The 23,914-nt window shown below is 44.5% G+C and overlaps 1 protein-coding gene across 3 annotated transcripts; it reads left to right on the forward strand.

The window, feature by feature from the left end:
- The first annotated feature begins 2,378 nt into the window (after nt 1-2,378).
- SLC22A17 (solute carrier family 22 member 17) lies at nt 2,379-17,150 on the forward strand. Of its 3 annotated transcripts, none has more exons than XM_030187853.1 (10): nt 2,379-2,630; nt 3,710-4,225; nt 4,703-4,806; nt 10,422-10,576; nt 10,749-10,914; nt 11,471-11,625; nt 12,171-12,276; nt 12,751-12,974; nt 13,618-13,729; nt 16,628-17,150. In XM_030187853.1, the coding sequence occupies exons 2-10, from the start codon at nt 3,767-3,769 to the stop codon at nt 16,911-16,913; spliced, it is 1,767 nt and encodes a 588-aa protein (XP_030043713.1). In that variant the 5' UTR covers nt 2,379-2,630; nt 3,710-3,766; the 3' UTR covers nt 16,914-17,150. The 3 variants fall into 3 exon arrangements, with proteins under 3 accessions (XP_030043713.1, XP_030043714.1, XP_030043715.1); XM_030187854.1 differs by having other exon boundaries at nt 3,721-4,225; XM_030187855.1 differs by lacking the exons at nt 10,422-10,576; nt 10,749-10,914.
- The last annotated feature ends 6,764 nt before the right edge of the window (nt 17,151-23,914 follow it).

Raw genomic sequence — 23,914 nt, forward strand, 5'->3', positions numbered from 1 at the left:
AGACGAATGTGTTAGGCGGTGAGAGTCTGATATGTACGGACGGGGAGAGGGATCTTGGGGTGATAGTATCTGAAGGCGACGAAACAGTGTGACAAGGCGGTGGCCATAGCTAGAAGGTTACTAGGCTGTATATAGAGAGAGGTGTGACCAGCAGAAGAAAAGAGGTTTTAATGCCCCTGTATAAGTCGTTGGTGAGGTCCCACCTAGAGTATTGTGTTCAGTTTTGGAGGCCGTAGCTTGCGAAGGATGTAAAAAGAATTGAAGCAGTGCAAAGAAAAGCTACGAGAATGGTATGGGATTTGCGTTACAAGACTTATGAGGAGAGACTTGTGGACCTGAACATGTATACCCTGGAGGAAAGGAGAAAAGGGTGATATGATACAGACGTTCAAATATTTGAAAGGTATTAATCTGCAAACAAACCTTTTCTGGAGATGGGAAGGCGGTAGAACTGGAGGACATGAAATGAGATTGAAGGGAGGCAGACTCAAGAAAAATGTCAGGAAGTATTTTTTTCAGAGAGAGAGTGGTGGATACTTGGAATGCCCTCCCGCAGTAACGCAATTCAAAAATGCGTGGGATAAACTTAAAGGAATCCTGTTCAGAAGGAATGGATCCTCAGAAGCTTAGCAGAGATTGAGTGGCAGAGCCGGGGCTAGTGGTTAGGAGGTGGGGCTAGTGCTGGGCAGACTTCTACGGTCTGTGCCCTGAAAATGGCAGCTACAAATCAAGGTACGGTATACACAAAAAGTAGCGCATATGAGTTTATGTTGTTGGGCAGACTGGATTGACCGTGCAGGTCTTTTTCTGTTGTCATCTACTATGTTATTATTATTATTACCAAGTACACACAGAACATGCAAAAGTAATACACCAGCTATCCCTCCCCCTAAACAGTATACATTAAAAACCCACATGTTTCTTCAAGCATATGGGTCATTAGATTAGGTTAATAATGTTTTATTTTTGGTAGTGGATGACTCTGTATTAGTGCTGAGTTATTTATTGTATTGTTGTTCAGTGAGTATTTTTTGTTTCCCCCTTTGAATGTCTCAGATACAGCAGGTTAGAAATAAAGTTTTATTATTATTATAATTATCCAACAACTACTATCTACATCATTTAATAGTGCTTAAGAGATTTGTCATGTAGCCTTAGGCATTCTGTCTGGCAGAAGCAAAGACTTCCATATCATAATTCCAACAATATGTTGCCAGACTACCTCCCAAAAAGTCTGCAAATTAGGGCACTCATAAAGAGGATGAAACGAAGTGAATGTCGTCCCCTTTCATGACCAACAATGATCATCATCGCACTGCCTACATTTTAACAGGAATCCACAGAGACCGATGATATATGAAAAGAAATCAAGGACGTTGAGTTGACATTGTTGATCGTGGACCATGTCGCCATGCCACTGCTGATCCGTCAACACACCCTGCAACTCAAATTCCCAACCTTCTGGTTTGAGTCTGGCAGCACTTAAAATAGCAGACGCTACCCCCCTCACCCCCACCCCAAATACCAGGAATTTTTCAAACAGCTGGCAACCACCATTGGCCTACCAGAGTTCTAATCTCCAATTTGGAGTGGGTAGTTACCCAAACTCCTTCCTTAAGATTTGAAAAGTCTTAAATTTCTCATTCCGTAACAACTGCCACACAAGCCAAATCTGTCTACATTGCTAGCTGGGCAAATGCACTGTTTTTTTTTTAGTTACTAGACTATTATTGTAGCAAACGAGAGGCAATACCCCATTAAAATGACGATCAACATGCATCTGTTCAAACTGTTGAAAAGTCAACATACTTGTTGATATTACTGGAATCTTTCTTCCCCTGTGAAAAGGCAGCTTCCTCTAAATGCAACCAAACAGGCTTTATTCTCACAACCCTGCCCCCCCCCCCCCCAAAACCGCTGCCCACCAAGTCTTAACAGATATGCCAAATAGTAGTGCTCAAAATTTGGCAAATTTGCTTCCCCCTACTGCTTAGACTGCTCTTTCTCCCTTATTCTGTAATGGGTGAGGGTCTGAGGTGAGGAATTCTGCTAGCATATAGTTTCCGTGGAAGGGGTCTGTCATGGTCTGGCTTGTTCTTTTTCACAGGAGATGGTGTACTGGTGTTCAAGGGGCCCCGTGTAATGTTTGCAGTGCTGCTTTTCCCTCTGTAGGGTTGTTTTTGTGTGAGTCCTGCTGCTATGGTATGGCAGGTTTCTTCCATAGGTGCTGAGTGTGAATATTGCAGCATTTCAGGTTGCAGAATCTGACTATTCTCTGTACAGGGAATTGCATGGCTTGCGTCCCTCTGTTGATGCCACAGTGTCTCCTCCTCCGTCTCCTCCCTGCTTTTTCCTCCTCCTTCCTTCCTTCAGTTCCTTTCTCTACCAGTCAGACAATAAAGCTTGTGCACCAGCAGCAGCTTCCCGGCTTCTCTGAGCACCTCTCAGGCCATGGCTGGCTAGCTCTCTTTCTGATGGGGGGCCCAGCAGAGATCTTCCACCAGCTCTGAAACTTGGTACCCTGCTTCCTCCCACTCTCCAGCTCCTCTCCCCTGATGGAAGGGCCCAGGGCTCCAGCTGCTGTCTCCTCACCAGGGCCTCCTGTGCTGCCCCAGGGCTGAGGAGGGCAGGTGAGTGGAGAGAAGAGGCCGTGGCCCCCTCTTTCTGGGTAGATGTTCAGTACCAGGCTGGCAGAGGCTCTTGTGTTTCCCATTAGGTTATTTTTGAGGGACAAAGCTGCTCAGAGCTTGACACTCTCTCTCTCTCTCTGCATGTACATGTGTGTTTGCGTATATATTCTCTCTACACAGAGGGAGAGAGCAGATAATATCTATCTTTCCCCTTTATCAGAATCTCCGCTATGGTTGTAATGTTTATTTATATCTAACCCAGATCTTTCCACATTCATCTGAGTGTCTAAAGGAAGAAGCTGCAGTCACAGAAGTACATGAGAAAATCAGACACACAAAAAGAGACATCTGAGAAACACACACCAGAAAGAAAGAAGTAGAGAAAGACTGCAGAGACAGAGAAATGGAGTGAAAAAGATAGAGAGTGACAAGGGAAGATACAAAGAGAAAGAAAAAAGACAAAGACAGAGAGCTAGAGGGAGGAACTGAGAAAAGAGACAGACAAAGACATAGAGGAACTGAGAAAAGAGACATACAAACATATAGAGCCAGAGAGAGAGAGAGAGACACACACACACACACACACAGAGAAGAGACAAAGACATAGAGCTGAGAGACAGACATAGAGCTAGAGAGAGGCACTGAGAAAAGAGACACACGGAGCCAGAAAGAGAGGCACAGAGAGAAGAGACAAAGACAGAGCTAAAGAGAGGCACTGAGAAAAGAGACATACAAACATAGAGAGCCAGAAAGAGGAACAGAGAGAAGAGACAGACAAAGAGAGATCTAGAGAGAGGCACAGTGAGAAAGGGACAATTGGACAGCAACACAGATAAGAATGAGACAGAGACCGAGGAAAAAAAGGCAAGAGACAGGTAGAAGAAGCACTGAGTGTTGATAGGTGGGATATATAAAGGAAGACAGTGCAAGAACTGTTTGTGGTGCAGGGTGTCTCTGTAGAGAGCTCCTGACGGAATAATAGGTGGGGTGTCCTGTCAAAGCTTGAATTCTCTCTCTTTTGGGAAGGAACTGGGCATCCGATGGGTCTCTTATGCTTTTTACGTGTTCCACATTCTCAGTTTTCTTTCAGAGGCTCCGGCGTCTTCACACCTCCTGGAATCACCTGGACCACAGCAATGGAGGGGGGCGAGAGGGAAGCAGGGCTGGGTTCCCTGCAGAGAGACTTGTCCAGTCCCAGCATGCTGGAGCTGAGCAGGGACACTGTCTCCTTCGAGAACCTGGTCACCAGGATCGGGGGCATGGGGCCAGGCCAGCGCCTACAGCTGGCCCTCAGCTGGCTTCCCAATATCTTTGTGGCCTTTGGACTATTCTCAGATGTCTTCATCACACTGACTCCGGCCCATCACTGTCATGTGGACCCCAGGGGCCTGCCCTTGGCCCTACAAAATGTCTCAGGGGAGAGACTGCTGAATGTCAGCATCCCGCTGGAGAGAAATGCTGAAGGCAGAATGGTTCACAGTCAGTGCCGGCGCTACCATTACCATGAGAATGAGTCCCGAAAAGAGACTGAGCCCTGCAGGGGAGGCTGGGAGTACAGCGAGCATCAGGGACTGAGGGAGAACATGGTCACAGAGGTACAAGGAGAGAGTCCATACTGCCCATTGCCTTCCCTACCCCCACAAACAAAGCCACTGCTCTTCCATCATCCCCTACAAAGCTTTCCAAGAACTGGCACCCCCCCCATCCCCTACAACTCCCCCCACAGCCAAAGGTTCCACACCATTCCCTACAAATCCTCCTCCCCATAGCCAAAGCTCCCCCCCATCCTTCCCTACAGCAAATCCCACACCCAAAGCTTCCCCACCATTCCCTACAACTCCCCCCATATCCAACACTCCTCCACCATTCCCTTCAGGTCCTCTAAAAGCAGAACTCCACCACCATTCCATACAGCCTCTTCCCTCCCCCAGCAAACCTTACATCTTGCACCATTCCCTAAACCTTCTCCCCCACCTCTTCCCTTTCTCTACCACCCTTGCTCTTGCTTCCTGCTCTACTACGCCTTCCTCTGAAGGAAAAGCAGCATTAATGGCCTGGGCTTGTCTTTGCAGTGGGACCTGGTCTGCAGCCAGTACTGGGAAGTCCCTGTGGAGGAAGTCTGTTTCATCTTTGGCTTTCTTATTGGATACCTCCTGCTGGGCTATGCTTCAGACAGGTAAGACATGCCCGGCTGCCATCTTAATTCTTGACACAAAGAGATTTGCTTCTTCCTGGCACTCTATCTTCTTCTTTCTTGTCTCCCGTCCTGTTTACCTCTCTATCTTGCACACCTTCTCAAGAGTCATAAACTTTCTGGGACTGACACTGTATATATGGGATGTGAATGGCCTAGTGGTTAGGGTGGTGGACTTTGGTCCTGGGGAACTGAGTTCGATTCCCACTTCAGGCACAGGCAGCTCCTTGTGACTCTGGGCAAGTCACTTAACCCTCCATTGCCCCATGTAAGCTGCATTGAGCCTGCCATGAGTGGGAAAGCGCAGTGTACAAATGTAACAAAAATATATATATATATATTGTAACCAAGTACCTCTGGGTGCAGCCAAGGATAAAGCAACCTCCAGCCACAGGCTCCCAGTACCTCATCTGGTCCGATCTGGCACTCCCTCTGCTTTACCTAGACTTCTCCTCTCCCATGTGGAAGTTCACTGCTGATCCCACCACTGCCACCAGGGGGATTGCTCCCAGTACAACCAAGAACCAAATGTCCACCAGAAACTTCAATCTTAAGGCTTTTAGTCCATGCAGGTTTCTAGTAGACTTGATACACGGTTCCAACAGCAGCATTCACCTTCAATCTTAAACACATGTAAGCCACCTGAAAGTGTGTGGCAAATACTCCTCTTTAAGCAGTAGGCTGCCAGCACCTACCAGGATTCAATACAGGCTCACAGTCAGCTTCAGTCTGGGCTCTTTATCCAGTGCACAATAAACAGTAGTTCAATTCCCAAGACAAACAGTTCATCATCCCAGTTAAATCACAAAGCAGCCTTTACTTTCAGGAGGTTTCAATACTTTAGGGACTTCTCACACCCAAGGGATTTCAGCCTGCTTCAGTACTTTAGGGACCTCTCTTGCCTAAGGATTTTCAGCCTGCAACTGCCTCTCTCCTCCTGAACTGAACTCCTGAGACTCCTTCCCACCTGCCTAATCAATCCCTGGCTTCTGCTCTCACAACCATTCATAACATAGGCAGCCGAGACCCCTCGGGCCTATAAGTTGTTTGATATAACAATAATCATACAATAATGACACGACACATGGTATTTATTTAACATGGCACAACTCGGCCGCAGCTTTATTTATATACACAACATCATAACCCTGGGTATATCCAAGCCGATCCAGCCTCTGGCTCATTATCCAAACCCAGTCCGCCGTCATAGCAAGACTGGCCCATCGTAAACCGAGCTCCCCGCCGCACGGCAAGGGAGCTCAACCGTAAGCGCAGCTACCCCAGCTGCTTAGCTTAATACCATCAGGCTTGGGTACCCCGCCAAAGCTGCGACAATAATATACAAGTACAATTCGCATAAAAAACCGGGGAGGGGGGGGCTGGGTGCAGACTGGTGCCCGGACTCCTGAAGAGGTCATCCAGGCTTAACTCTCCTCCCCTATCAGCGGGGTGCCCTTGGACGGCGGGAACGTGCCCGCCCCGCTAGCACCCTGCTGGCCCCGGCGCGCATGCCCATCGGGGCATGGCGCCATGTTATCTGCGGCTCCGTGCACCTTTGGGCACTACGCCTATCTTTTCTCCTTCCACTAGCTTCCCTCACAGCCATACCAGCTGAGTTAAGCATTAGACTAATGAGGAGCTCCTGCACACAGGGTTTCCTATCTCTCTTTCCCCCTAGTGGCAGCCCATCTACACGTCCTGCCAGCTTACACCCATGTCTTCCCCCATTGCAGCTAGGAGTCCAGTCCGGGCTCTTCATCTCACCCCCTGGCTCCTTGCCTGCAGTGCCTTCTGGGACTTGTATTTCAAACTGAAACTGCCTTAACCCAACTATCCTGGATGTGACTATCACTATATATATTCCCCAGGATTAGAGACAGTTTTTCCTGCTTATTCTTTGTTATTAAAGTCTTTGATTTTCTCTCTCTGCTCTTTGGGAAATGTGCATCTCTTCTCTCTGCATTTTGCACAGTGCAGGAGGAAATGCATTTCTGCTTCTAACATGGGTTAAGGATCCCCCAGATTTTGCTGCTCCAGCTGCTGATTCTCTTCTTTCCCCAGGATTAGGCACAGTTTTTCCCGCTCATTCTTTTTGATTTTCTCTCTTTGCTCTTTTGGAAATGCACATCTCTTCTGTCTTTGGAGTTTGCTCAGTATGCGTACGTCTAGTAGCGCTGTAGAAATGATAAGTAGTAGTAGTAGTAGTAATAGGAGGAAGTACATTTTCTGTTTTCTCTCTCTGGCGTTGTCATTTCTTATATACCACCTCCAGGCCTGAAAGCTATCAAAGCGATGTACATTCAGGTACTGGAGGTGGTTCTGTCTCTCTCTTCCTGGGCTTGCCTGAATTAGCAAGGGTCTATCTCTGTTCTGCATGTGTGACCGAAGTGTGGGATTCAACCAGCATATAGGGGGTTATTCTCTACAGATCGCCTAAGTTAGGTGCTGGGATGATAAGTGCTACGCATGAATGCTGTGACGCTAGCGTAAATCCAGTTTTTTGCGCCTAACTTTAGGAGCGAGCAGTTACTCTAGCTCAATGGCTGGCATGAGTACTTGCACCTGTTTTACCTGTGTGTGTGAGTAACTGACTGACCCATCCATGTCCTTCTAAGGTCCACAAACCCTTGAAGTCACGTGCTCTGGAATACGAGCACACAACTTTTATAATACTGACTACAGGCAGTTCTTTTTTTATTATTATTATTATTATTATTTTAATTTAAACATTACAAGTCAAAAATACTTGTTTACAGAAACACAGTTGAAATATTATTTTTTCGGAATTTCGATTAAATAGGAAATACAACACAAACTTCCTTAGACCAATTTAAGGGGGCGTGATATAAAATAAAGGAGTAAATTAAGAAATATACATTTTAAAGTAAGTCATATCTAGAAAAACTTTTAATTGTTCTGGTACATAAAATATATACTTTGACTCTCCAAATCTTATCATGCATTTGCACGGATAAGCTAGAAAAAAACGTGGCTCCAAGATCGAGCACTTGCTGTTTCATGCTCAGGAAAATCTTTTCCTCTCTTGAGTCACTTTGGTAGCATCAGGGTAGATCCAAATTTTGTCACCACCAAACAGATCTTTAGAATGCTTGAAATAGAGTCTCAAAATATTATTCAGATCTTGTTCAAATATAAATGAAACCAATAAAGTGGCTCTTTTTGTTGTGTTATCAATCGATTGTTCCAGTATTGCTGATATATTATTTAAATCTAAATTGTCAGTTCCAGATCTTTGTTCCCCATCATTTTTCCCAGGTCTTTTTGGAAGGTAATAAATCTTATTTATAGGCGGAATAGAAGTCAAGGGAATTTTTAAATTATCATTCAAAAATCTTTTAAATAGGTCCAAAGACATTATTCCTGGTAGTTTTGGAAAATTCAATATGTCAAGATTTAATCGCCTATCTGTTCAATTTGTCTATGAATGAACAGCTAATTTTTCCTTTACCGTGGTGGAATTATATTCTTGTAGTTGTTTAATATCTTTTTGCATCAAATTAACATGAGATGTTAGATCTTCTTTCACAACTTCTACTGTTTTAGCCATTTCTTCAAACTTATTAGTAAACTGTGAAATCTCACCTGAGGATTTTTGAAGAGTGTTATCCATAGCATTTAGTTTTATCCAGATTTCCTCCAGACTTATCTCCGTTGTTAGTCCCGGAATCCTGACTGAATCTCGGGGCTCCTCTTCCAGCCGTTCCTGCCGCGGTGCAAGGCCCATGCCCGGCAGCCGTCCCTCCACACTTAAGGTGGGTTGAGAGTTGTCTCCGAGCACCATCCGAGACGCTGGGCATGGAGGAATATTAGAATCTGGGGGCGGAGACAGAGATGTTTCCTGACCCAGCGCCTGTTCCCAGTTCCAGTGAGGCTCCAGCGAGGTAGCGATCAAGGCTTTGCTGGACAGGTGAGGAAGCCGAGGCAGGCGGGGGAATGAACCTCAGCGTTCCTTTTCTCTTTGTATGGGGCATCGTGTCTAGAAGATAGAGGTAAAATATCCAGCATAAGCCACAACCAACGCTCACCAAACACCTTCACGCCACCATCTTGACACGCCCCTTCAGGCAGTTCTCACAGCGCATAATTAATGTCAGTAATAGTGTAACACTGTAGCATTGTAAGAGACGGCAGATAAAGTCAACACTCATTATCAATTCATGATTACATCTACAAATATGCTCAATCTTATTCTATAACTTGTGAGCGTAAATTTGCCTGGTTCTAGAATTAGGGGCCACTGACTGTGTAGGAATCTCTCGGCCTGGTTTAATATTTTGCAGTGTTACTTTTTCCTAGGTAGGGTTGTTGCTGCGTGAGTCTTGGAAGTTAATGTGATGGTACGGCAGGTTTTGCTACGTAATTTGCAGGGTTTTATTACTGAGGTGACACCAGAATTAGAATATTCTTACTTCTATGCTGAGTAATAAGAGGAAACATCCCTGTTCTGCTCTGCACCCTTACTGGGGGAGTGTCTGTGAGCACAGAGTATCTGAAGCTCAGGGGACGTAGGGTTTTCATAGTGTTGAGTCCATGACTGACTTCAGACCTCACTCCCATAAAAAAGAATTGGTTGAAAGTTTTAATGATGGGGAGGGGAGGGGGTTGTTTATTGACTTGAAGGTGATAAGGGTTCTCTCATGCAGTTTCTTATTGTCAGTTTAAGGATCTGAAGAGCATTTAGAGTGTGTTAGGTGGATTTAAAAATCATTAACACCTAGTGCATGTTGTTAATGTGTGTGATACCCCACATTAAACACCTAATGTGAGATTTTATATTAATGACAAGAAGGGGGGTGGCACAGACTCGTGTTTGCGAGGTGAGCTATTAGCATGGAAATTTCATTACACCTCCACAGATGTGTTAACTACTTCCATGCTAACAACCGCCAGTGGCGTTCCTAGGGGCGCTGACACCCGGGGCGGATCGCCGATGCACCCCGCCCCCCCCCGTGCAGCGCGACCCCCCCCCGGCGAAAGGACACCCCCCACCCCAGTGAAAAAACCCCTCCCCCCCCCGGGTGCACGCCGCTGGGGGGGTGCCGCGTGCCGGTCAGCGTCGTTCTTTCCATGCTCCCTCTGCCCCGGAACAGGAAGTAACCTGTTCCAGGGCAGAGGGAGCATGGAAACGAACGACGCTGACTGGTGCGCGGCACCCCCCCAGCGGCATCCCCGACCGTATTATCGAAACGAAAGATGGACGCCCATCTTGTTTCAATAATACGGGTTTCCCCGCCCCTTCGCTGGAATGTCCTTAGAGATAGACGCCCTTAGAGATGGCCGTCCCCGCGACAGGAAGCAGTTGAGGACGCAAAAAATCAGCTTTCGATTATGCCAATTTGGGCGACCTTGGGAGAAGGATGCCCATCTCCCAATTTGTGATGGAAGATGGGCAGCCTTCCCTTTCGAAAATAAGCGAGCAAGGCTCTGCATTGACCAGACTGTGCCTTCCTGGTTATTTCAACAAAACTGGAATGTGCATTGAGCCTAGAATTTTCCCCCTAGAAAATGTCTATTTTTGATCTATCCTGGTTACCTGTAGGGCTGCTGAATTGTAATTCTTTCTCTCTCTCTCTCAGGATGGGCAGGCGGAGGACCTTCCTAGTGTCCCTGGTGTCAGCGATTGTCTGTGGGATTCTGGGAGCTGTCGCAAATTCTTCAGCCGTCTTCATTTTGTTACGATTCCTTTTGGGGTGTCTACTGGCAGGTCTCTTCCTCTCCCTCTACATCCTCCGTAAGTCTCCTTCCCACGTGTTTCTGGTCAGAGAAGATCATTACGGCCTTCAAGTGCTGCGTGATGACATCATTACGGCCTCCGAATGAGGTGCGGTTGTTCTGTCTTGGAGTGTTGAAATAGCAGCAGTGCTGAAGTGTTGCCTTTGTCTCTTCCCACTTTCTCTCCCTAGGACTGGAGCTCTGTGACCCCTCCCAGCGTCTCACTGTGACCATGCTGGGGTATTTCTTTGTACTGGGGGGTCAGTTCCTGCTGCTGGGTATCACTGTGGGGTGTAAAGACTGGCGGGTGATGCAGGGGGTGATCACAGCCCCCCTTGCTCTCTTCCTGCTTTACAGGTTAGGAGAATCCTTCTACTGCTCTACCTTTAAAAATCATATTTCAGTTGTAACATCCTGTCAAGGACGGCCTACGAACAACGTCTTATCAGGAGCACCTCAGTATCATCACCATGACCAGGAATAGTGCAACATCTGTGAGGCACTGGTGATGTCACTTCTTTTTGGCACAGCTGAGAATTGTCCTTATACCAAATAAGTGTTTTGTTTTTTTCTCAGTGTGAGCCGTCCCTCACCAATGAGCAGGGGAGGAAGAGGGGGCAGCTTAGGCCTCACACAGAAAAGGGACATTTGGAAAACTCGTTTGCATAACAGTTTTTTTAATTGAACATGAAATTAGTTCCAGGGATTCTCTGAAAAGCTCTGCTGGTGATGGGTAGCTGCCAGCCAATGTCTGGCATCCTTCTGTCACCTTGCTGGCTTCAGACTGGGTCAGCTTGAGGTCCTGAGTCCATCATAACTGAGTAATGTCACATTTCTGCTTAAAAATGCACAGAACTAATTTTAATTTTCTCCCGGTGTCACTTCTTTCTGGGTTCTCTGCATCCCTCTGCAGCTACCCAAACCTGTTCTTAGAGTCCCCCCGGTGGCTTCTGGCTTCCCTGCGAGTTGCTGAGGCTAAAGAAGTGCTGAAAGTCCTGGTGGAGAGAAAGGGCCACCGCAGGTTTGACAATACACCAGACAGAGGTGACGTTGAAGAGGTCTTTGCAGGTACAGGCGGCAGGGACGGGATGCCCTCAGGCATGGGGAGCAGTGTCAACGAGTATAGATGTTTGTGTATGCAATGTACCCCATTTATGCTTACAAACACCGATTCACTCTGACATCCAGAGACTCAGCTTCCAATCCCACAGCTGACACAAGATCATTCTGATACTCACCCAACATCCTATCCCACCAGCTGACACAAGACCATTCTGATACTCAGCCAAAGTCTAATCCCAATGCTACAAGACCATCAAGATACTCAGCCAACTTCTAATCCCAACGCTTACACAAGACCATTCTGATACTCACCCATCATCCTCACAACTATTCTGATACTCAGCCAACTTCCAATCCCACTGCTGACACAAGACCATTCTGATACTCAGCAACCCACTTTCTTATGTCATCTCTTTCACTGCCTCCCTCCAAAACCTTAACCTATGTTGAACTCATTGTTAAGGTTGTGATTTCTTTGTTATGTCACTGTACCCACCATAATATCTCTGAATTAATGGATTTGTTTTCTTTTCCCCCCCCCATCTTCTTAGAGCTGGAGAACACCTTTCACTCTTCCTACTCTACCCAACCCTCCACAGCTAAACTCTTCAGCTGCCGAAACATCTGGAAGAACCTGGTGATCCTGGGATTCACCACGTGAGTATCCACAACAATGTGAGAATTAGTGTGGGGAGGGAGGACATGATCTGTAACTATGATAGGCTGGGTACAGAAGGAGATGGAGAGGCTTGACCCAAAACTGAAACATCACTTTCTGTGCAGCATGCGGATGTCAAACTTCAGATGACGCAAGCAGCTAGCTCCAAGCCTTTGAGAGCAGCTGGGCCAGTTCTGTTTTGCCCTGCTGCTTCTGTGGATTTTGTAGTTTTTTTTGTGTACCCATTGCATGCTGGGAGTTGTAGTTTTTCAAGCACATGCCATTTAGTTTCAGTTTTTCTAGGTAGGAACTACAAGTCCTTTCATGCCATGTGTGAAAAATTTGGAGTCAGCAGATCAACATAATCTGGAGTTGTTTGCTGACCCTTGAAATGACATCACACATAGTGAAGGCCAATCCTATTCTAGCATGACTTAAAGTAATCCTGGGTGTCTTGCATTTGATCTCCCCAGCTTAATTTCTAACGGCATCCATCACTGCTATGGAACCTTCCGGAAGAACATCCAGGGCACCAGGTCTGGGCTGTACTTTTCCTACCTGTTGTCCGCGGGCACGGGGGTGCTGGCGTGTCTCTTCCTTTGCATGACGGTGGATCGTTTTGGACGCAGAGGTGTACTGCTCCTGTCTATGACTCTGACTGGGATCTCCTCCCTCATCCTGCTGGGGCTGATTGAGTGTAAGGGCCTGAACACATCTATATGTATTGTATAAGACAGCATTAAATATGGGCAGACTGCTGGACGCATGTGCCTTTAGTACATAATACAGTGTTTAGTTTCCAGCAAATTAGGGGTTCTCTGAGGGCTCATAAAATTATTGTTTATCTGGGTTTCTGAGGTGTACATACTTTTTTCTTGGTTGAATCAAATGCAAAGCTTTGCGTGGTTGAGGAGTCATAGAGATTTCAAGGATGGCAAAGGGTGGTGGGTGGGATAGGATGGGACAATAGTAGGGGGTGGGGGGGGAAAGGCTGGTTTTCCACTGTTTAATCCAGTCCTGGAAGGCACTCCACCCAGTCAGGTTTTCAGAATATCCACAATGAATATGAGAGAGATTTGCCTCCACTGCATGCAAATATCTCATGAATATTCATGGTGGATATCCTGAAAACCAGAGTGACTGGGGTGACTCTAGGACCAAGTTTGGGAACCACTAACCAATTTTATTTATCATACAGTACAAGTATTTTATCAGTGTTTATTGGTTAAATCCTGCAGTTGGAAGCCCTCACTAAAACCTACACAGAAACACCGTAACCCCACCCACACAGACACATATAAAACTAACTCACAGCTGATTCTGGTTTCTTCTCCTCCCAGATCTGAATGAGGCTGCAATTCTGACCTTCTGTGTTCTGGGCTTGTTTTCCTCCCATGCTGCCGCCTCTCTTAGCGTCATCTTCACAGCGGAGTTGACTCCCACAGTTATCAGGTGAGAGTCAGAGGGATTTCTTTCACCACAAACACACTTGCATGTGGTATTCCTAGCTTGGTCAGGTGAACTTGGGGGGGGGGGGGGGGGGGGGAGTTGTTAATAATTAGCCATTTGCTAGACTATGCAGGAAAACCTTGATGTGAGATGTTTCTACTGTGAAAACCACACCCAAAAAGTATAACCAGAAGTATAATTCTCCTGTATAAGGTTTGTGATAACTATTATTATTACTAATAATAATCATTTCTATAACGTACAGAGCGGTGTACACATTATAAACAAGTACTTCCTCTGTTCCTAGAGGGCTCGCAAATGTTCATGCAGAAATAATATGACCAGTTACAGTTTAATAAACGTACTATACCGCTTGGCTTTTTACAACAAAAAGATCAATGGTGTACAATATTTAAAAAAATAATATAAAACAAAGACCATCAACAAAGAACTACAATATTTTATTTATTTATGTATTGCATTTGAATCCCACATTTTCCCACCTCTTTGCAGGCTCAATGTGGCTTCCAATACATCATGAATAGTGGAGGTTATAAGAAATAAGCATTTAGGATTACAGAAGGATAGTGATAAAGTTTGATATTAGTATAACAAGCAAATGTTATAAGACAATTCTGGGTATGTATGAAGGAGTTCATATTTGTTGGTCTTTTTGGTATGCCTTGTTAAAGAGATGGGTCTTCAGTAGTTTGCGGAAGTTAGCGCATTCCAGAATTGTGTGCTCAAGTAGGAAAAGGTTGACACATGCGTTAGTTTGTATTTTAGACCTTTGTAATTGGGGAAATGAAGATTGAGGAAAGTGCGGGATGATTTTTTAGCATTCCTGGGTGGTAAGTCTATCAGATCTGACATATAGGCTGGGGCATCTCCATGAATGATTTTGTGGACTAGGGTACATATTTCGAACGTGATGCGTTCTTTAAGAGGGAGCCAGTGTAGCTTTTCTTGTAGGGGTTTAGCACTTTCATATTTTGTTTTACTGAGTCTGGCTGACGTGTTCTGGGCCGTCTGTAGTTTCTTGATAATTTGCTCTTTACAGCCAGCATAGAGTGCGTTGCAGTAGTCTAAATGACTGAGTACCATTGATTGTACCAGGTTACGAAAGACAGCCCTTGGGAAGAAAGGTCTTACTCTTTTTAATTTCCACATTGATTGGAACATCTTCTTGGTTGTGTTTTTCGCGTGGCTCTCAAGTGTTAGGTGTCGATCAATGGTGACTCCAAGAATTTTTAGGGTGTCCGAGATTGGAAGATTCAGTTTTGGTGTGTTAATGGTGGTGATAGGAAAGATAAAAAATAATCCACACCACTTCTAAATGTAATAATTGTAACTCAGATTTTAATAAAGGTTTCATCCAGTTTGACGCTGAGAATATCCTACTTCCCAGATGATCCCTAAACGGATCTGGGCGATAAAAAATACATGGTTTACCTCTGGTCTGAATTTGATATTCACCCTTACCTAGAACCGCTTACCTCATAGCCAAAATTATTCTCTGTGGATCTTTTGAACTTCTCCCTAGCCTGGAAAGAGCTAAGATTTAAGACATATGTTGTCTGTCCAGTGTGTGGTGGCAGCTAAGAAAGCAAACACAACATTAGGACTTATTAGAAAGGAATAGAGAGTAAATCAAAGAATATCATAGTGCCTCTGTATCACTCCATGGTGAGGCCACACCTTGAATACGGTGTGCAATTCTGGTAGTTTGCATCTCAGAAAAGATATAGTAGAACTTAAAAAAGGTACAGAGAAGGGTGACCAGAAGTGATTAATGAGATGGAAGGACTCACATATGAGGAAAGGGCTTGGAGATGAAACGGCTGAGAAGGGACATAATTGAGGTCTACAAAATCCTGAGTGGAGTAGAGCAAATAAATGCGAATCAATTGTTTACTCTTTCAAAAAGTACAAAGACTAGGGGATGCTCAATGAAGTTATATAGTAATACATTTAAAACAACTAGGAGAAAATATTGTTTTCACTTGCCAGAGGATGTGGTATCAGCAGTTAATGTAGCTGGGTTCAAAGTTTTCGACAGGTTCCTGGAAGAAAAGTCCAAAACCCGTATTAAAGTAGACCCTGGGACAGCCACTACTTATCCCTGGGAGGTTGGTAGCATAGATTCTTGCTGTTTTTTGGCCACTGTTGAAACAAGATACTGGGCTAGATAACCTTTGAACCTGACCCAGTATGACAATTCTTAAGTTCTTATGTCCTGGTTCAGACACCAATACAAACCATAACTAAACCTTCTGCAATTGTTTTAACTTCACAATCAAGGGTCTTCTTGCTCACTCCTGTGCCACAAACCTTGTTTAGATCACTATGAAATAGTCATCCCCTGGCATACAGCTGGGGCACTTAAAGTAGGTACCCACAGTTAACGCCAAGTGTATCTGCTGGGGCCTAACTGTGCCCTGAAGCGTACATAACAGAGTATTATATGTTATGCATTTAGCTCCGAGCTATGCCCATGATCCAACCATACTCTGTCCATGTTTGTGCACCTCACACTTCTGCGCTAAGCAATTTTGGAGCATATATTATAGAACAGCACCTACCACGTGCACGCATAATCGCAAATTAGTGATGTCAATCATATGAATGTTATTATTCTAGAATTTATGCAATCAATGCCTGTCTTTAGGCAGCAACTTTTCCAGGTAGCTGAGATGATGTGGCCTCTGATTTCTTATGCTTTTGAGATTTTATATTTATTATGCCGTTGTCTTATTTTTAGTTTGTTTTAATATTTTGTATGTTTCAATTGTAACTTGCTTAGACTTTTGCAGATGATGTAGTATAGAAATCTGTTAAATAATAAGCGACTGTACCTGTCTCTCCTCTCTCCCCCCCTCCCTTTCCAACCCTGTTTCCTAGGGGTGAGGGTGTGGGGCTGATTATGGCTCTAGCCTCATTGGGCAAGCTAAGTTCTCCACTCATGGACTTCCAGGACCGGCATGGCTACTTCCTGCAACACGTGGTGCTCACCTCAATGGCGATCCTCTGCATTCTCAGCATCCTGCTGCTGCCTGAGAGCAAACGCAAGCCCCTGCCAGAAACTCTCAAAGATGGAGAGCTGTACTGCCGTCCCTCACTGCTGCTGCACCGCCGCCCTCGTTGTGACCACATGCCGCTGCTGTCCACGCCTAACCCTCTCATCTGATCCTGTCTTTGCTCTGTCCCCCAAACCCTCCACCAGCACAAGGAGCCAGAATGAACTGTCACTGGGGTGCTCCAGCTTGTGGTGGAAACCCTAGATGTGCCCCGTAGTAGAGAAGAGCTGAGACCCAGCACGAGTTGCTAGCGCTTGGTTAAGAGGGACATTGAGGAGCTGCATTTTGCTTATAGGAGACATCGGGACCACCTTATTGTCCCCCCTACCCTATAAATAAAAGGCAAATAAAATACAAACAAGAGCAGAGTGCTATCTTCAAGAGTATGAAGCCCCTCCCAGCTGAAGGGGGGGGGGGGCGTGGAATGATTTAATCGGAGGATGATTAAAGAGAATGAAAATCTTGGCCACTGTTGGAAACAGGATACTGGGCTAGATGGACCAGTGGTCTGACCCAGTATGGCTAGTTTTTTATTTCAGTGGGTAGAATCAGAGACTACAACAGTGCTTCGGCACGTAAGGTTAAAACCTGGACGGGCCAAAAAGTCTCCTTCCTATAACTAGGTAATGTAGTTCTGCCATCACCCCTATAGGTAAGTACTGCTGAGATTTCTTTGAGTTGGTCTGGCTGTCAGGACCCATTGCTTCACTTTCACTGCAGCTGTTGATCTAGGTGATTGTCAGGTTCTCAAATCTATCCTGGGGGACCACCAGCCAGTTGAGGTTTCAAGATAACCCTACCCTACTACATATGTGTGAGAGATTTGCCTATAATGGAGGTGGGAGGTAGCTGGTAGGCATGCAGAGCTACTTCATTCATATTAATTAGGGATATCCTAAAAACCTGACCCATTGAGAATTTGGAGTGAAGACCAATTTTCCAATGGGCAAACTGGTCCTGAAAGCAACTGTTTGACTTGGAGGCATGTGAAACAGCAGCCCTGGAGGGTTGCAAGTCAGTCAGGTTTTCAGGATAGCCCTAATGAATATTCAAGAGAATATCTGCATGCACCACCTTCATTCATGGCCCTCCAGCATTTCAGTTTTCACATCCATTAGGTTAGAGGACGCAAGTGCTTTCTTGTATTTTTTCCCTGTGTATTTATTATGTTTATGTACTGCCTGTATCAACACAGAGTCAAGCCCCAAAACACTACAGCAAACAAGGACAGGAACTGGGAAATGCAGTTCCTCTTCTGTCCGTCCTGATATTATGATCCTCCACCTGCCTGCAGCTGAAATCTCCCATCTAGTCAGGAACTGGGACTCCAGCTGAGGTTGAAAACCTGGGGTGGTTCAGAAGGAAGGAAAAGAACCTTCTCTTTATTGGGGCAGCTCCCAGTTCAAACTTTTCAATTGAAGGGGCTCTTAAGGGGAATGGGAAAAACAAGTATAAAGGAGAGAAAATGGAGGTTGGGTGTTGGCCAACTGATGGTTCAGTGAGAAATAACTTTCTATATACCGAGGTGTTTCTGGGCTCAAATTCGCTGCCTGGTTGCTTAGTGGAAAATAGTTCCTTTCTGTCTCGAGCTGAGCCCAGGTGTAAGGGGATAAGAAGCAAGACTTCCTGCTCTACTGCAGAGTCTGTGGATTCAGATTCTTTCAGGATTCCACTGTCTCTTTTTTTACAGCTGTGTCCAGGGAAAGAAAAGGTAACCTGGTTAGAGCCCAGTGTCAGGAGGAACATGGGGCTAAAATGGCTGGGGCTCTTCAGCTTGGAGAAAAGATAGCTTGAGGAGAGATATGATAGAGGTCTATAAAATAATGAGTGAAGTGGAATAGGTAGATGTGAATCAGTTGTTTACGCTTTCCAAAAATACTAGTAGGGATACACAGTAAAGCGACAAAGTAGTAAATTTAAAATGAATCAGAGAAAATATTTCTTCGCTCAATATTAAACTCTAGAATTCACTGCCAGAGAATGTAGTAAAAGCAGTTAGGTTAGCAGGGTTTAAAGAAGGTTTGGATAGGTTCCTAAAAGTCCATAAGCCATTATTAAAATGGAGAAAATCCACTGTTTATTTCTAGAATAAGTAGCATAAAATGTGTTGTACTGTTTTGGGATCTTGCCAGGTACTTGTAACCTGAGTTTGCCACTGTTGGAAACAGGATGCTGGGCTTGATGGACCTTCAGTCTGCCCCAGTATGGCAATACTTGCATCCTTATGGTGAATCACTGTGTGCAAACCCTGTTCATTGTACAGCAGAGGCACTAGGTGTAAAAGGGAGAAAAGGCAGATTAGACAGCACCTGGTGACTCAGAAGAACCTGATAGTGCAGTGCATTAGAAAGTTTACTGGGTTCAAATCCCTCAATGGGTGGCCTGCTGCTGTCCGTTTTGCAACTACCTCCAGAAAGAAGAGATAAGGGAGAGAAAACGAGATTCAATGTAACTGAGTAGTGGTGGCTCAAAGGAACATGATCCTGTGCTATAGAGTCACTAGGTTCAAATCCCTCTGACTTTTACAGCTGAATACACAAGGCGGAGGTATAAAGGGAAGAAAAAGCACTTTGCTTGCAATTGGCTTCCTGGTGGCTTGATAGGTAAAAACTCAGTAACTGCTTGGGGGCAGTTAAGCTTAAACTTTTCCTATGAAAAATGTTACTAAAACTACCACTTTCTCTTCAACTGGAGACAATGAGAGTTGAACCCAAAGTTCTGGTGTTACTAACCCAGTACCTAACCTCTAGGCTAGCAAGATTTTCACACAAAGGTATCTTCAGAACTTCTCCTTAGAGCTCTGCAGGACAGAGACCTTCTTCCAGGAGCTGCTGGTGGCTGACATAAAACTAACCTGCATGTATTCAGGGGGTTCAAATCCATACATGCTTGTCTAATTTTAAAATATAATTAGTAAAAATGCAACCAGTTAAGTTGTACTTAACATTTTGTAACAAGTAATAAAAAGTTTTGTGTAATCAGACTTGCAGTAAAGTCTGCTTTAATAATTTTTAATCCCATCGGGTGATACATGACTGAGGTGAAGGCCTGCCACAAAACCCCTGATGTTCTCTCGTGTCCATTCCTCTCCCCCCTTACTGATTTGGAAGAGACTAGTGTGGTCTCTTCTAAAGAGCCCAATTCTCATGAGGATAGGAACCACACTTGAGAGGTTCCCGATGTCTCTAGGACTTACCTTGTGATGAGCCATCCATCCATAGCAACGACTGTGTTGGAGATTCTGAGACTAAAGTTAAGAGGCACAGGCCTGAGCACATGGGAGATTTCAGACGCAGAACAGGCACTAGGAGTGCTGGAGTGATGAATTATAAGATTAGGCTCCTGAGACTCAGGACAGAAGAGAGGAAACAGACAAATGTAAAAGTAGGAGGTGCTATAGCCAAACAGGCCAGGGATCTCCAGCCAATTGAATTTGGTCAGGTAACATCTTTCTACAGGAAGTAAAGGTTATTCATCTCCCTCAATCCTCTAATATGGCCACAGCACTTTGCACTCCCTAAGAGGTCCTTTTACAAAGCCATGCTAGCTTTCTTAGTGCACACTGATTAGCACATGCTAAACACTAGAAATGTAAGGGCATCTCTAACATTTAGCACATGCTTATTGTTTTTTTAGCATGCCTTTGTAAAAGGACCCCACGGTAGCTGCCACCCACTCCTTGAACTCCATTAGGGGTCTTCTTGCTTGAGATTCCTAGCACTAAAGATGTTGCTTTAGGCAAGGGAGTATCTTCTAAAGACACAGTAGACAGGTCTTTATTTTGTTTTTAATCAAATAGTAGAACAGTATTGTTTTTAACAAAATAAATGGACCATAAAAACATCTCAGTATAAACTTGCACACCAAAACCCAGCCTCTTGCCTCAAACTGTATTTCCCTATGTCACAGGCTCAGCTTCTCTCTACCAATAAATCCAGCCCATTGCAAAGAAAACTGATTGCGCTTTGCTAGAATATAGATCAGTTGAAATGCTGCACATCACCTTCCGTCAGTACTGAAAGATGATAATGCTTTGATCACTGAAGCTGCTTCAGAAAGCACATCACAACCCAACAGCCCAGACCACTCTACGTTGTAGTATTCATCTTGAAATTAAAAACCTATTCTCATATCCTCCTTTCTTGCACTATTGACACTAGTTCCCAAATTTTACAGTGCGGTGGCTGCTGAAAACAAAGTTTCACCTCTTTCCCGTAATATCAAGCAGTTGTCTTTGTACCTTGAATACCTCGTCTCTTTCAACATTAGGAATCATACAGCTTTTGGATTAGACCGCCAAAACTGAGCACAATACTCCAGGTGGGGCCTCACCAGCAACTTGCACAGGGGCATCAACACCTTTCTTCTACTGGTTACACCCCTCTCAGTGCAGCCTAGAACCCTTCTACTGTTTTGTTGCTTCAAGGTCCTCAGATACCATTACCCCCAAGTTCCCTCTGTCTGTGCATATCAGCCTTACCCCTCGAGGAACATACGGCTCCCTTGATTTCATCTCCCCTAATTGCCAAACATTAGGCCATTCTTCTAATTTTTGCAGATCCCTTTTCACGTTTTCTACTCCCTCCAGTGTTGTCCACTCCATTACAATTCCTTGTAACATCTGCAAAAAAAGGCAAACTTTCCTTTTAACCTTTCAGCAATGTCACTCAAATAATATTGCACAGAATCAGCCTCAGTATCGATCTCTGCCACTCACCTTTCCTTCCAAGGAGTGAATTCCATTAACCACCACCCTCTGGCGTCTATCAATCAGTTTCTAATCCTACTTTGAAGTCCTAACTTCAGCCTGTCAAGTTTATTCAATAGCCTCTTTTGAGGAACAGAAATCCAAGTAAATTACATCTAGCACACATCCTCAATCCAATTCTGTGGTTGCCCAAAGTACATAATAAGTATTGCCACATTGGGACAGACTAAAGGTCCATCCTGTTTCCAACAGTGGCCAATACCTGGCAAGATCCCAGAAAAGCTCAATACATTTTATGATGCTTATCCCAGAAATCAGCAGTGGATTTTCCCAAGTCAATTTAATAATGGTTTATGGACTTTTCCTTTAGGAAGCCATCCAGACCCTTTTTAAACCCTAATAACCACCTTTACCACATTATCTGGCAACGAATTCCAGAGTTTAATTACACAGAGTGAAGAAACATTTTCTCCAATTCGCATTAAATGTACTACTTTGTAGCTTCATCGCATGCCCCCTAGTACTAGTATTTTGGGGAAAAATTCAATCTAATTCATTTGGCACGATTTACCTTTGGTAAAACCATGTTGCTTCATATCCTGTAACTCACTGGATTCCAGGAAGTCCACTATCCTTTCATTCAGCAACACTTCCATTACTTTCCCAACAACTAAAGTGATGCTTACCAGCCTGTAGTTTCCCCTTCTTCTCATTGCCACCTTTGTGAAGAGGGACCACATCCACTCTTCTCCAATCCTGTGGAACCTCTCCCATCTCCAAGGATTTATTAAACAAAATCTTTAAGAAAACTTGGCCAAACCTCTCTAAGCTCCCTTTATATCCTCAGATGGATCCCACCCAGTCCCATGGCTTTGTCCAACTTCAAGTTTTCAAATGGTCCATAAACTTATTACTCTGATCGGTGTAATATCTACTCCATTCTCATATGTACCTTCAGTATTTTCCTCTTTGCTCTCCACGTGGCCATCCACAGCATCTTTCAGTCTCAATGCCATTTATAGACTCCCACCTTGTACTAATATATCTGAAAAAAATTCGTCTCTCTTACATTTCTAGTCATTTGTTCTTCTGCCTCTGCTTTCACCAGATGTATCTCCCCCTTGGCTTTTTCAGTTTCATCTGGTATTTCACGAATGACAACTCTTTTGCCTTTATTTTCTCAGCCACTTGTTTGGAGAACCTCATCGGTTTCCTTTTTTCATTGCTTTTATTTACTTTCCTCACATAAAGGGGAGTAGCCATGTTAATAGCTCCTTTCAGCCCGGACCCCTGTCTTTCCACTTCTCACATGTCTTCCCATCCTATCAGCTCTTTCTTCGGTACACCCCCATTTTACTAAAGTCAGCATATTTGAAACCTAGGACTTTGAGTTTTGATGTCAAACCAAACCATCTGATAGGGCACCAAATCCAGCGTCACTGCTTCCCTCGTGGGTTCAGTCACCATTTGCCTAAGCAGAGCACTTTGAAAGGCATCCATGATCGCCCTACTTCTTTGATTCTACAGATGGAATGTTCCAGTCCACATCAGGTAGGTTGAAATCTCCTGATAACAGCACTTCCCCTTTCTTTCTCAACTTTTGGATATCTGCAGCCAGATCGTGTTGGAGGTCTGTAGCCAGCACCCATGTGATCCATATCGCTTCTACCTTTCCCCAGAATCTCTGCATTTCAATTGCTTTGATGTTGTTTCCTCACACATAGAGCTGCTCCTCTACCTTTTTGACCATTTCTATCCTTCCCTAAAAAGATTACAACCCAGTATGTTTGCATCCCAGTCATTGAACCATAACTCCATGATAGCAACAATATCAAAAATCTACCTCTACTATCAGGGTTTGCAAATCATGAACTTTGTTGCTTAGACTGTGGGCGTTTGTAGTCACAGTTTTCCAGCTACATTTCAGTGGCACTCACCTTCTGTATAATAGTTTTTGGTTTAGTCTAACCTTCTATGGTATTGCTAAGATAGCAGCTTGTCTTTTGCTGGGGGTTCCTACTGCCACCCCCAGCTTCTAGTTTAAATGCCGAGACACATATTGTCAATCTCTCACCAAGGATTCTTTTACCTGCCACACAGCGAGAGACAGCCCATCATTACATTATAGTTTGTTTTTCCATGTATTGCCCCATCCTCCAATGTACTTCAAACCTTCTTGGTGACAGCAGGCTTTCAGCCATTTATTGAAGTTCTCAATATTTTGTAATCTTTCCTCTCCCTGTCCATAAACAGGCAGAACTTCAGAAATGGACGTTAACTGCCATTATTTGTATTTTTAGAACGTTTAGACTTCTACCAAAATAAATCAAAAGCTGCAAAAAGACAGACCAGTCCCATTGCTTTTAGTTCCAAAACATCTTTATTTCCCCATCTCACCCCAAA

The sequence above is a fragment of the Microcaecilia unicolor genome, chromosome 14 (assembly GCF_901765095.1).
Source record: "Microcaecilia unicolor chromosome 14, aMicUni1.1, whole genome shotgun sequence".
NCBI lineage: Eukaryota > Metazoa > Chordata > Amphibia > Gymnophiona > Siphonopidae > Microcaecilia > Microcaecilia unicolor.